Here is a 14,498-nt window from a genome sequence, read left to right on the forward strand (position 1 = left end):
GAGACAAGCAGCCCTGCTTTGGGTGGCCTCCACCAACACCAGGCTTAGACCACAGCTGCGTTTCCCCTGATCTCCACTGATTGAAGGCTGGTGCAGGATAAATGTGCTATTTTCTCTGCAGGGAATGGAGGAAAGAGACTGAGTCATGTTCTTACTGTTCCTCTGACCCAACCGGTGCATCAGAGGACTGAGACCATCACTGTTCCAGCTAGAAGAACACAGGGCTGTCAGAAGGGGCCCACTGTGTATCCCTCGCTGCCTCTACCAAATAACAGAATCATAGAATCATTAAGGTTAGAAATACTTCTAAGATCATCTAGTCCAACCATCAACACATCATCTAAGCCATGTACCGCAGGCTCAGCAGGCAGCCAGCACACCAGCAAAAGAGCCTTTGTCATCCACTTCCACCTCATCCAATGGCTTCTCCTTACACCTCCACACCATGAATATTTGGGTTTGTTTTTATCTCAACGTACGTGCCATATGGTAAATGGAACACTCACCTCACAAGCATCTTTGCAAAGCACAGACATGGCTGGTAGTGACAGTGTAGTGGAAATTAAGGGAATTAGTCCAACAAGCAGGAGGAGCAGAGGTGAGCAGAAAGCTGCTGCGCAGCCTGAGCTCAGTCTCAGATCTGGGTTTTGTTTTTTGAAAGAAACAGTCACTGGAGACAAATGCCACGAGCGGCACACAACTACAAACTCACACTCACTCACCAAGAGGTGCACGCTCAGGGTCACTGTGTGACACAGAGGACAAGGGACAGCAGCTGTCCTAATGACAGCTCTGGCATTCCTCCCCATTGATAGCAGAGAACTGTTTTTTCGGACAGATATTTTACAAGCTGCACGAAGTTAATCGTTGTTATGGGCTGATCTTTATCTCAGTCTTGCAGTCTTACTCACCCTTATAAATCCTAGGAAGCTGCTGCCTGTTGTGTTCTTTCCCTCTTTTTGGGTGCCTTATCTAAGCCACCCCTTAAGAACAAAAGGAAACACAATGGCACCTCCATGGTGTAACCTTGCTGCCATCCTTCCCTTATCAGGGAACAATTCTAAGGATGAGCCATCTGTGCTGTGGCCTTATCACAGCACAGGCCTCCTAGTCCTGATGCAAACCACACATCCCTCACTGTTTACTCAGTTGTTTGCTGTCAGTTGTCTCTCTCATTATCAGCACAGGCCATTCCTGCATCCCTACCTCAATAAACATAACGTTTCCATTACAAAAATGCAGTTATTTCCATCCAAGGAAGGATTCTTGTTGTAATCAAATTATCAGTGCTAACACACTTTAAATCTCAATCAGCTAAGCTAGTTCCAATTGCTGGCAACAGGTTGGTTTACCCTTACTGGTGGTTCATGCCAATGTGGATTCGTGGCTCCTCCAGGCAGCTGATGTATGAGCTTACCAAAGTGAAGACCTCTACCCACAGGAGCATCAGTAGCCTTCAGGTTGCCCTCACATCCCTGAGCACAAACATGTGGCTGGCATGGCCACAGGGCAGCAGGCAGGAATATGAACCAGTTCCTGGGCTGCACATTTGCACAGGCTGCTGCAACACCCCAGAGGAGGCAGACAGCAAAAGGATCAGAGAAGGGATGCAATTCTGAGCCATGCCCCAGCATTCATCCTCAGCTTTTCTATAGAGATCTTGAATGCTCCAGAAACTAGAAACTGAGATTCTGTCCCTCAGCAAATGAGCTGCTGAAATGTGACTAGTAGTAATGAAATAACAGCCTCACGTGGATGGGGAATTTTCTTTCCCCCTCATTCATTCTCCCTATGTCAGAAATGTAGTCAGCAATTATTAGATGAACTCTTCAGCAATGCCATAGTGTTCCAAAAATTAAATACTGCCTTTTAGTATGCATCTCTGGAGGATCCTGGAACACTTTGTGCTGTTTAGCTTAGTGATAAAGAAATGCCTGAAAACCATGTTACAGAGTGGGTCATTTCTCACCCAGTCCCTTTAAGGGAAAAATGGAGGTGCAGAGAGCTGAAAGAAGCTACACATGGTAACGGGAAGATCCCAGTCACTGATAGGTAATGCCAATTACCTCTCACTAACCACAGGTGGGTCCATCAGAACGTGCAATGTAGGCTCCTTAAACAATGCCAACAAACAGAACTTCACATCACTAACTCCCACTGGGTATTATTAAAACTCTAGAAAACCTCTGCACTAGATAAGTTTCACCTTTTCTGTGCTCTCCAGCCACCGATCTGAGACTCCTATGGAGCAAACAGTTTCCTACAGTACATCAGATTAGAGTGCAATAGCTCAAAGTGCTGTGCATTCATACAGTTGAGCCACAAAGGAAACACATACATGAATGTCATATGGGCAAAACAACTCACTTCAGCCACCAAAGAGGACCAAAACACTGAAGGCAAGGTAACAACCCAGGCTATCAATGAAAACACAAGCTCGCCTAGGATGAAGTGGAATTGTTTCCACCGCTGACACCCAGACAGCAGGCTGGCCAGCAGATTGTCAGCAGTACAACACTTACAGGTAGCTCTAATTCAGCTCCCATGTCTGGGACATCACTAACTCGAGAATGAGCTGATCTAGAGGCTGCTGGTGATAGGAAGGAGCAAGGAAGCCCAATCTGCTTGCCTTGGAGTCTATCTAATCCATGTGACTTTTAGTGGATGTTTTACCTGCCACACACTAGAGAGGAAATTTCTGATTTGTTGTCTGCACGATTAACTGTCAGCTGAACAGACAGTGTCTCTGCATAGCTTGCAGTTGTGAGGGTCCTTCAGTTCCATGTCCTGAGTACACACTGGTGTTCATGATCCAGGATTCATTAGAAAAAACAAACTTTTTCATTAACTGAGGTATGTCAGAGCCATAGAGAAACAGAGTGATGCTCATGTGCAAACGTGGTACTAAGTAACTTCTCCAAATAATTTCACAGATGGTGAGAATGATGAAATCCTGAGCAGGCATGACAGGTGTGGAGCCAACGCCAAGTGTCGACCACCACTCACCCAAACAAAGGCTGTACACACACACACAGAGGAACCGCTTTTCATGAAGTAATGAAAAAGTTCATGAAAACTGAAAAGTTTTCATGATGCTGTCAAAAAAAAAAAAGGACTGCAGAGAAAGCCAGGTACACCTACACGTCCATTTTCAGAGAGGTGACAGAGATTTGCAGAGAAATCTGCATGGATTTGAGATCGCTCGCCTTCATCAGAAAAAAAATATATATAACATGTATCGTATTGTTAGTGAGCATCCAGATGAGGGCCACAAAAATGATCCAAGGGATGGAACACCTGCTCTACATGGACAGGCTGAGAGAGCTGGGGCTGTTCAGCCTGGAGAAGAGAAGGCTCTGGGGAGACCTGCTACTGGCCTTTCAGAATCTGAAGGGGAGTTACAGGAAAGAAGGGGACAGACTCTTTAGCAGGATGTGTAGTGATAGTACCAGGGGAAATGGATTCAAACCAAAAGAGGAGAGATTTAGACTGGATGTAAGGAAAAAGTTTTTATAAGGGTGGTGAGGTGCTGGAACAGGTTGCCTAAAGAGATGGTAGATGTTTCGTCCTTGGAGACACCCAAGATCAGGCTGGACAGGGCTCTGAGTACCTGACTGAGTGGTAGGTGTCCCTGTTCATTGCAGGGGAGTTGGACTAGATTACCTTTTAGGGTCCCTTCCAACTCAAACAATTCTATGATTCTATATCAAGACCCAAAGCCAAGGGATTTTGGTAGGAATAAAATTTAAAAATGGCTACATAGCATTCCAGACAACATGGAGTCAGAGCTGTTTGGTGCTACCTTTTGATCACCTGTCCCCAAAGAAGGCAGTATACTACCAAGGACGGGTGAAGGTGTCACACAGCACCTGGCCCTTCCTACAGACGTTCAATGGAGTTGACACTTCCTCCCAGGCCATGGAAGAAAGCAGAGGGAAGCACTGGGCTCCAGCGAGCAGTGATGAATGGAGTACCCACATAGCCACCAGCATTTTCCCGGGACAAAACATCTGTGCTCTCTTTGTAAAGTTCCCTGACTGCTACATGGGGAAAAAAGAAAAGAGGATATTCAAACTCCCACTTCATTTATATGGTTTTGTCTTGTTTGGATTTAATTTAATTATTTTTTTACATGAAGGTTCTTCATTCATTCTGGGTTCTCACAACGAATGGAGTTTTACTTAAGAAGTCTTCCCTAAATTACTATTTCCTCCTCCCTTCTCGTTTACATCTGTAAGAGGAATGCTGATATAGAGAATGACTTAATGACTTTTACCCCAGTAGGCAGCCAAAATACAACTGTTAGCAACACAGGTGGTGTCTCAGACACTGGGGCAAACATCTGGACAATAGTCATCTGTGCACTGCAGGGCAATAGGGAGAAGCCCTGACACAGCAGCACAGCATTTATCTCTTGCAAGAGCCTTCTATGCCTCTAACCAAGACTCCTCTGTCATCCGAGAAGAAACAAAGCAGGCAAATCTTGGGAAACATAAAACCTCATTTGTGCTACAGAAAAACCTGAAATAAAAGTCCTGAGAACTTAATCACTAAAGCAATCCTGACTGTGCATTGGCAAAACAATTTTTATGTCACCTAAGAGGAGCTTTCTAACAGTGCACAAAAAGGATATTTATGAAGAAGGAAAGGCAGGTGTAACAAGACTCACCCTTGCTTGAAAATATGCACAACAGTAACTGTCAGTCAAAAAATCTGAGCAGGAAAGTTAAACAGTCAAAATTTTCAGAGGTAAAGTTCAATACTTCCAGGGGCTCTCCACCCTCCCAACAGTGGCACCTTTTATCTGGCTCCGGAGCCAGCTTTCAGAGAGAGCTGCTCCCTGAATCTTTGTGTGCAGGTCATGCCCACTCCCCAGGAAAGCTCTGGCTCTTGTACGTACAGACAAGCAAAGGGCTCTTACGTTTTGCAGGGCATCTTGATACTGTGGCAGTGAGGACAGCTGTGACTCAGAGTGGTATGGGGACAACCCTTTCCTCAGAGTCCTCAAATCTCCAGTGCTGGATTGCTGCAAAGACAAAAAGAAAATGGGACAGGCCATATTAGCAAGAATGAAAGTTATCTCCTTTCTTCTGGATTACCTTTTCCCACAATCTCCTTTTCCCACAATCACCAGCTGTTCCCATAACTTCTCCCTGCAAAAACAGCTCAATTGACCATTGTGATACAAGCTGTTCCCGTGCCCACACCTGGAGAAAGCATTTGCAAGCAGCTGGAGATGAAACTCTTAAAGTCTACGCCACTAAACGACAAAGTGAGAAGGCATTTTAATTTTACCTAAGCTCATGCTAGTTAAACACACCTTTAAAGATGTAAATCCACCAGGAGATATTTACTGGATCTTTTTAAAGCAGCATCAGCTATTCCAGTCTCCCGCAGGTGGAGAGCAATGAGTGTTTACAAACAGTGCTACTGTAACTCATTTAAGCCTGCAAAAGGGGTGTGAAAGCAACAGTTTCTTATTTGGTTATAAATTAGTGTGCAACCACAAGACTTAAGTGGAGCCACGTAAATAAAGGTAGTCAGCATGACTCAACAAACCATACAAGACAGATGCAATCAACTGCCTGTGCTCAAAAAGAGGCAGCAGGTGTTGGGGAGTGCTGAATAATATCAGGGCAATAATGTCTGCCTCATGGTATTTGTTCTCTCACTCGGTCATTCTGAAATGGGATGGTCTTCAAACAAGAAGAGTTTCTCCTCTAAGAAAGCACACCCATAAAACATCAACATACAAGTAGTCAAAATCAAGGGCCTGGGAGAAGATTATATCTTTTTATTAACGATAAATATCCTCATTAACTTTACATCTTTTTAAGAGTATAAAGCAATGCACTATCCCTCATTTTAAAGCCATAAAATCATGACCTTTTAGATTTTTACGTTCCATTAAGACTTCTGACTTGCATCTGCTGTAGAAATGATGTTTTCCACTTCAAAAGAACCAAAGAAAAACCACTGGTGCAATAAAATTTAACGGGAAGTCTCATAAATCAGCTCAACTGTATATAAGAAAACCCTCAGTAACCCCAAAGGCCTGACCATAACCGAAGCTTTAGGGACTGTGGCTGTGTGCAGATCTCAGAAATATGGAAAGTTTGTCTTTATGTTTCTTGCTCCCATTGCATAGAGAAGAATCAGTGCATTCAGAGTGGGTACATCATTTTCTATTGGTGTCAGAAACATTTTCTTGTAGCCAGATGGTCTGCTTAGTGCTAGTTCAGCTTTTGTTTTATCTTAAAATGTCTCTTCTTTCACAAGCATTCTGACCCACACATCCTATTGGCTTTCATTTTACAAGCTGTGAGGAGGACAGTTTTCAAGAAAGTCATCATGAGAAATGGATGCTAGCCCTCCATCACTTGACAAACTAGGAACTGCTGTATTTCACATAGAGGCATGATTTTAACTAAGGAGATGTCTAGGATTCCTGGGATTTACAAGGCCTACAATTTGTTTGCATTTCACAACAGAGCCCAAAACAAAAAAATGTGCAGAAGAAGTCAACTCCTCCTGTACACAGGAACACCAGAACAAAAATGAGTTCTCTTCACCACGGTAAATACTTTCAAAGGAAGGTTAGAAGGCTAGAAAGAAAGATGATGAGCAGACCCTTATTCTCTTGGTAATGTCCCAGATATGTCATACATAGGAGACTCCTGGTGGTAATGGTTGTAATCCAGCTGGTTCTGCTTGCACTGTCCATGCAGCCACTTCTTCACTCCATACAAGCACTAGGAGCAGCAACCCCAAGAGAGGTCTCTGCTGCCTGCTCCTTCAGTGTGTCCCTCCCACACCCTTCCCAGCCTCTGGAATGAACAGGTCTTCACACAGGCCCAAGTAAGGCAGCAGAAACCAACACAGAAAAAATGTGAGGATATAGCCATGTACTGGAGACCCCAAGGCCATATATCTCAAAGCTCTGCTCCATGCTCTGCCTCATTGGTATTTAGACTCTCAAATTCATTCCTGTTGCTTCAGATTTCTGCGAACTGCACTGAGACAGGCAGCGTGCCATGTGGGGAAACAGGAGTGTGGAAATAGGCATGAAAAAGAGATGAGGTGTTCATTTGCTTCTGTCTCCCAGGAACTTGTCCTCTTGCCCCAAAATCTCAAGGGGTTAGTCTATGTTAGATCTAGCACGCATTTCAACACACTACAGGTCATCCCCATAGGAAGTCAAAATGCCAGCAAAGGAAGCAAGGACACCAGAGCTAGTTCTGGTCAACACACACCACCACTTTGGCTAAAATCATGCTGGTTTAAACTGATTTAACTGACCAGTATTCCTGCCTGTAAGCACAAGTACGCATTAATTTCAATTTGGCTTAAATTGATTCAAATTGTGTTGGTAAATACACAGATACAGTCAAAACTCTGCTCAAACAAGTGTTTCTAATGGATTAGTTCAATTGCTTTTTTTAAACAAATCCCATTTACGACAGTGAATCTATGTGTGATAAAACTATTGTTAGGTTGTTTCGGCGACTAATGCTGATGAATCTGATCTAATGCACTCAGTCTGATGGAAAGATGCCCACTGAGTTCAATGAACATCAAAACGAGCCCTTAATTAAAGAGTAGGAAAGAAAAAAAAAAGAGGAGCAAACAAAGAATGGAAAAGAAATCCAAGAAACAAAAAGGCTGGACAGAGAAATGCTCAGAAGAGAAATGGGGCATGGGGTGAATTCAGTAGGGCTAGAAAAATCATCGCCTTCCATTATTCATAACACATCTGTGTTGGAGATGACCAAAGAACCACTTTTTCCTACTGTTGTCAGTATGGTTTCCTACTTTTCCTACTGCTGTCAGCAGGACAGCCAGTCCCTTTCAAGAGCACTCCATTAAAAAGCGCAGAAGTAAAACTGCATTGAGAATGTGTTTCAAATTGCATTGAGATGTTTTTGCAACAATCTAACAGTCACAGTTCTGCACTATTTATTTTTCTTGAACTAAAAGCTTCTTTTTTTTTTTTTGGTCCGTAGAAGGAAAATTGCTTTTTCTTCTTTTTAAATTAAAATAGCGTAGTGATGCATATTTATCAGACCTTTCTAAACATTTATACATTCATTGGACTTGGCTATCAGTGCTGGACTAACCAGAAAAAGAAAGTGAAACCCTTATTAAAAAGCAATATGACTAATGATGCATCAGAATGAGTAGCCATTACTCCACTTAAGCCTAAATTAAAAATCCTGGTATTTGCATTGTCAATTCATTCACAAAATGAAATCTCTTATTACCTTACCCAGTTTTCATTACTGAGATGTAAGTAGAACCCAAATTGCTTTTCCAGTCAGAACAGCATTAAAAGTACAATCACTGATCATCCTCGTTTATCATCATTGTTGGAGATTATCTCAATTAATGTGCAACGTGCCTATAATAAATTACCTATCAGGTACAATCACTTCCTGTTTCACAGAATCATAGAAGCACCAAGTTTGGAAAAGAACCTCAAAGATCATCCAGTTTGATCACCCACCTATCTCCAATATTTCCCATTAAACCACGTCCCTCAGTATTACATCTAAATGTTTCTTGAACACCTCCAGGGTCGGTGACTCCACCACCTCCCTGGGCAGCCTGTTCCAGAGAGGTTTCAATAAACTCATCACCAAAATAATTTTCATTTGTACTAAAACTCTCCACAGCAGAGTGCTGATTTGATTGAACTTTTGGTGGGCATGTTTTCTAGGCTGAGGTGCAGTGAGAGATGAGGAACATTATAAGAAATGGAAACTGCAGGAGAAGATGTGAGGCACACAGTCGGTCCTAACCTATTCCAATTTACAACTTGTACATCCTGAAATACCCTTGTCCCTGCAAATGCCAACAAGCAGGCACCAGCAACTCTGGAGTACCTCCTGCTCTTTTACTGAGATTTTTTTGTCAAACACTTGTTTCATCCACATGTTTAAAATTAAAAAAAAAAAAAAAAAAGAGGAAATGGAAAGGAAAATAGAGAAACATCTCAGAGCAGTACAGAAATGCAACATCTCCCCTAGGTCTAACCCAATGCCACTGCACTTTATCGCCTCCCCTTACAAGCTGATGAGCACAGGGACAAGCCTGCATACCACCCTGGCAGCACCGACAGCTCCACAGCAGTCCTCCAGACACAATAATTCTTTATTATTTGGAAATAAGGATGTGACATTTATTGCTGTATTTTTCAGTTAGGCAGAACTTGAACTGACCTCAGAATATACTGCTGTTGGACCGAAGCTTGAAATCTTTGTCAGCCCTCCTAAGACACTGATGGACCTAAATATGCCCCTCCTGGCAGGGAAAGAATTTTCCTTACACATGTCTGTGAGAAAAGAATATAACCAAGAAACCACATTTTTATTAAAAATGAACTGTAAACCTACCTTCCTGTCTCCCTAGAAAACAGAAGTAATTTGATGACTGCCATGAGTGGAAAGTGGCAAGTATTTTCCACACAAAATAATTTCTCATTTAAACATCTTAGAAGTGAAGGTGCACCTAGAATTACATTAAAAAAAAAAAAAAAAAAAAAAACCAAAAACCAGCAAACACTTGTGCCTATCAAAGCCTTCCATTCTTCTATCAGGGAGAAGAAATGGTACCCTTTGACTTTTTGACCTGATGTGCTGAGTGATTCAATTTGAAAATAACACAAATAACACAGGAAGATGGATGGTGCTTGCAGTATTTTAAGGTCAAGTTACTATGAAGAAACATTTATTCTCCTTTCTGTTTCTGTCCAGTAAAGTCAGATCAGTGCTATGGCCATGTTGAACCAACTGTGAAGATAAAGCGTTGAAAACTTATAGACAAGTCAGACAAATTATCTTTTCTGTTACACTTCAGTGTTACTTCTGCTGGAAGGGAGAAAAGAAAGAAGATAGGCATTTAGTTCTGCAACACTTTGATCTAACAAAATGGACCGTTCTCAACAGAAGTTAAGTGCAGCAAGAGGCAGAAATTTACTTGACAGATACTTTCAGCATTTCTGAAAGATATTAGCAAAAAAAACCCAGAACAATTTCAATTAAAATTATGTGCTGGAGTGGCTGAGAAAAATTAAAAAGCGACACTGTCAGCTTCCAGTAATTCATGAATTAGCATTCAAAATAGGGTCGTTACATAAGTAGCCTTTAATTGAAAACAATATTTTCTCCTTTCACTAAGTCATTACAGCTGAAGGCTGAACAGAGGTTGAAAAAGGAAGAACAATCATAAATGATCAGTTTGACTCTGTGCTCTAGGGAAAAATTAAAGCCTTTACTAAGAATCAGCTTCCCTTCTCTCCTGGAACATGGGGTCACCTTGTAGCAATTCAGGTGTGCACCCACAAGCACCCCGTGCCTCTAAGAACTCCAAACAGGAGCTTGGCAGATGTGATGTGGTGCTGGACTGCTGGAGACCCCTGTCCTCCCAGTGTGCAGCACGAGCCAAGAGGGACAGTCCTGCTGGAGCCTGAGGCCATGGCTGAGCACCTGAGACGCTACTTCTATCACTTCTTAACTCGTTTGTAATCTTCAGCCCTGTGAAAGATTCCACTCCTGGTCCCCGTGCCATGCAGAAGAAAACTAAGCACCAATTCAAAGGCCAGGTTTCATACAAAGCCTCATCCAAGTCTTTTTTGTTTACCTCTGGGAAGTCCCTCAATGAAGGGAAAGGGAAACACATCCAGTACTAAGAGGGGGATCAACCCCACATCAATCACCAACAGCAGACAGCCCAGAGAAGTGTGAATTCAAAGGCTTTATGACCATCAGCATACTCCACAACTGGTACTAAGTTCAAGAGACAGCAGATTACATACATTAAATTTATTAAGCATTTATCTCCTAATAAACATAACTTTAGAAGAAATTAAGCATTTTAAACACAATTACAGGAAAAGGAATATTGTGACGAATGCAGTACTGGCAACATAACATTCATTTTTTGACAGCAGTTCATTAGATTTTCTTTGGACAAATTATTATGCCATACCAACATCCAGCTCAGAGAGAGAGAAAAGTAATTTCCATTTTTTAGCAGCTACTCTGTTCTTTTACAAAACACAGGATTTCCTTCAGCTTGTAGTTTACAAGAGGTACAGCCTTAAGTTGCACCAGGAGAGGCTCAGGTTGGGCATTAGGAAAAATTTCTTCTCAGAAACAGCAGAAATGCACTGACACAGGATGCCCTGGGAGGTGGGGAGTCACCATCCCTGGAGCGTTCAAGAAATGCGGAGATGTAGCACTGACAGATGTGGTTGGTGGGCACGTAAGATCTTAAGACCTTAAAGGTCTTTTCCAACTAATGATTCTATGATTCTAATTAAAACATTATGGTGAAGCTGGTCCCTGACTATAGAGCAAGCACCCCATACTAACTATGTACGTCCATAAGAATCTGGTCTTACAATCTGGTGAATTCTCTATATGAGAAACAGTGTATATGAAAAAAATATTCTTTGTATTCAACTTCTACCCATAAATCTTTGATGGAAACTCTGATGAAAAACTTTTCTGAGGCCTTGGCTTTTGGTTATTTTTGTGATGATGAAAAGGAGGAAGGTTTTATTTCAGCTCAGTGAGTTGGGCTGCCTTCATCCTTATGGACTGCTGTACTGCCCATTACCTGAATTACTTGCTTGTCATTGCAGTATAAATTCTTAAACCCACTGGCAACAATTTTCTACACCATAATTGTCCCAGTAATTGAAACTGCATCAATTTTGACACTCAGCAACCCATTGTTTGCAACTGGGTAATTAAATGGAAGGTTTAGCTCGAAATCTTTTCCTCTTATTCCTAACACATGCTGCTCCTGAAGCAATTTACCCAAAACTTACCAACTTCTCACGTGGGTAAATGGCTTTGATTTCTAGCTGGTCAAAAACCCAAGATTTTACTAACAAACAGCTTTTGCACAAGCACAGGATGGAATAATTAGAGGCATATTTAATACATAAAGATGATTAAAAACTGGAAATGGCCCATATTAGCATGAGAAAGAACAAGCAACCAGAGCCCCAAACAACAAGCACCAGTGTTAAGAGGCAACCCCCAGATCCAAAAAGCTGTTTGCGGATGCATCAGCTATCTCTACCTTGCTGAAATTTCGTGGCAAGCTGTTGCAGTCAGTCAGCTAGAAGGGAATAGAAGAACATTATACAGACATTTAGAACCTTAAACAAAAAAAAAGATATTTAATCATCTTGGATTAATTTCTGTCTGTACCACAGATCACCAAAGTAAGCTGTTCTTACATGCAACGTTTGACATAGATAATACAACTATTTGAACTTCAACCCCATTTTCTCATATTAATGAATGAAATCTTACAGAAACTATTATTATCTGCACAGACATTAACATCTTATTATCCCGATTTTGAGCATGGTGACCCCAAACACAGCTGACTAAGTTTAAGCACCTTGCTTTTACTCACAACTACAGATCTTTTAACAGACCCACAGAGCTGAACAGCACTATCAGAACAAACCAGTCTGTAAGGACAATCTGACCCAAGTTCTCCAAAGTCCAGCAGCAGAGCAACTCTTCACACTGTTGAGGTACAGCAAATCAGAAACGCATCTCAAACTAAGTGAAAGAAATGCTGCAATAAGTCAGCAGTGAATCTGGTGACTGAGCACACAACAGCTGATCCTATTGCTGAACATCCCCTATTGCATTGCCTGGCGCAAAGATTGCCCCTTTATCTCATTAGTCAATGTTTTAGGGTCTCATGCACCAGGAAGTCGAGGGATGTGCAATTTCACTGTGTGAAGCTAGGTAATAATTGAATTAAAGCTCTGTAATTGCAGTTATCACTACAAGACATTCAAGCAAAAATAAGCTCAGCAAAGCACACATCAGACTTTAAGTATACGTGAAGAGTCCTATTAGCTCCAGTGGCATTTATCAGGCAAGCTGAAAACCACACACGTGAGAAAGCAATAAAAAAAAAAATAAAAAAAAAATCAATGTGCTGGATGTCTTAAGGATTCTGAAAACAAGAAAAAAAATAAGGAATGAGATTAGAACTATTTAACGTCTTTCATGTCATATGAGCCTTCAGAAACAGGAGAGATTAAATTCCTTTACACTGGCTCATATTCCCGTTGTCTACACAGCGCACCCTGAGATCATTCCTTATGCTGGTGGTAAAGGCCTTGGAGAACCATGGTGTTCCGATCACCTTGTTTCCCAATTCCCTCTCTGGTGCTCAACCAGCAGGTCACAAACACAGCTCAGGAATCAGCATTCCACTCTCACTGATCTTCAGATTCTCCCTCATTATCACAAACTGCATGCATGCAAGTTGAAGGGGCAAAGCCACAGATTTCATCTGCTTGCAGTGGTAACAAAACAAAACTGGAATCCTCTATCGCTGGGGAAACTAACATTTTGGGAGAGGCTTAATAAATATCAAGAGATGGTCAGTAAGAGGCTTAGCAGATTTTACCATGTAAAACCACTACCACAAAAAAATATTTTTATTACTATTTCAGTGGAGTATGAGCAATAAAAGCAGTGCAAGTTTTAAACCTCTCCATTCTCTGTAGCAACTGAGGCAAGAACTTCAGCACGCTGCTAATATTCAAGTGTGTCTGCATCTCTTTCCTCTTATTTTTGACCAGCAGAGAAAGATCAGCTCCACAACTCATTGGAGGCTCAGATAATCAGCTCAAACCAAATTGCAGTATATAATTATAATCACACAACTGGCAGGTTTTGCTCAAGAGAGGACAAGGACTGAGTGCAGCTGAGATTCACGCAGTATAGCCTATAACCCAAATAGAAATGCAGCTCAATAGTTAACATGCCAAACAGAGCTATAAGCATTGACATTCCATGTAGCCCTTATCTGGCCTGTGGCTTGTAAGCAATAAGTTTAGGAGCTGCAGATTAATGGAGCCCATCCGTGGCTCATTAGCAGCAAAATCAGTCTCTTCGTTAGTAAATCGATGGAGAAGGTAAGGAATGCTGCCCCAATTTCACTGTGCGAGTACATGTAGATGTAGCATTACTCGAATGAATAAACTCAGGACCATGCCCTCATATCACCTTGCATTTTCTTTTCTCAGCTGTGCTCCAGGGTAGAGGCTAAAGGGAACCCCCGCAGCTCCTGGCCAAAGCACTGCAGATGGAGTTCCCCAAATAAAAGGGCTAGGAGCGTGGACAACAAAGACTTAAATCCCCTGCAGGCTTTAGCTAACACTGCAACCAAGCTGGTGAAGCACTTTGTGGCCATTCCTCTCTTCTTTTTAAGCAGTGCTCAAGGCGGAATGGAAACTCAAGCTCCTCTCTTCTAGTGGACCAGTCAAATATTCAAACCACTTTGCTGCACCAGAGTGAAACAGTTGGGAAGAATCAGCTGAAAGAAGTCTGATTTTTGATGAGATAGTTTGAATGTTCTTTAAAAGTCTACTACATAGTTCTAGATTTGCATTTTTGAGTTTATGAAAAGCAAAACAAAACTGGAAACATATAGCTTTGGCTAATATCTCTTTT

The 14,498-nt window shown here is 41.9% G+C and overlaps 1 protein-coding gene across 2 annotated transcripts in view; it reads right to left on the bottom strand.

Annotated features, from left to right (window-relative positions):
• The window catches only part of CCDC85C (coiled-coil domain containing 85C), a 103,925-nt gene that overhangs the window by 21,150 nt on the left and 68,277 nt on the right, over positions 1-14,498 (bottom strand). Inside the window, exons 3-4 of one of the 2 annotated variants that reach the window (XM_019615870.1) lie at positions 12,091-12,129; positions 4,922-5,026 (exon numbers count right to left, since the gene is read on the bottom strand). In XM_019615870.1, the coding sequence (XP_019471415.1) occupies positions 4,922-5,026; positions 12,091-12,129 (144 nt within the window). The remainder of the gene's footprint in view (positions 1-4,921; positions 5,027-12,090; positions 12,130-14,498) is intronic. The other variant, XM_010711902.2, reaches the window with a different exon arrangement.

This window comes from Meleagris gallopavo, chromosome 5 (assembly GCF_000146605.3).
Source record: "Meleagris gallopavo isolate NT-WF06-2002-E0010 breed Aviagen turkey brand Nicholas breeding stock chromosome 5, Turkey_5.1, whole genome shotgun sequence".
NCBI classification, from domain to species: domain Eukaryota; kingdom Metazoa; phylum Chordata; class Aves; order Galliformes; family Phasianidae; genus Meleagris; species Meleagris gallopavo.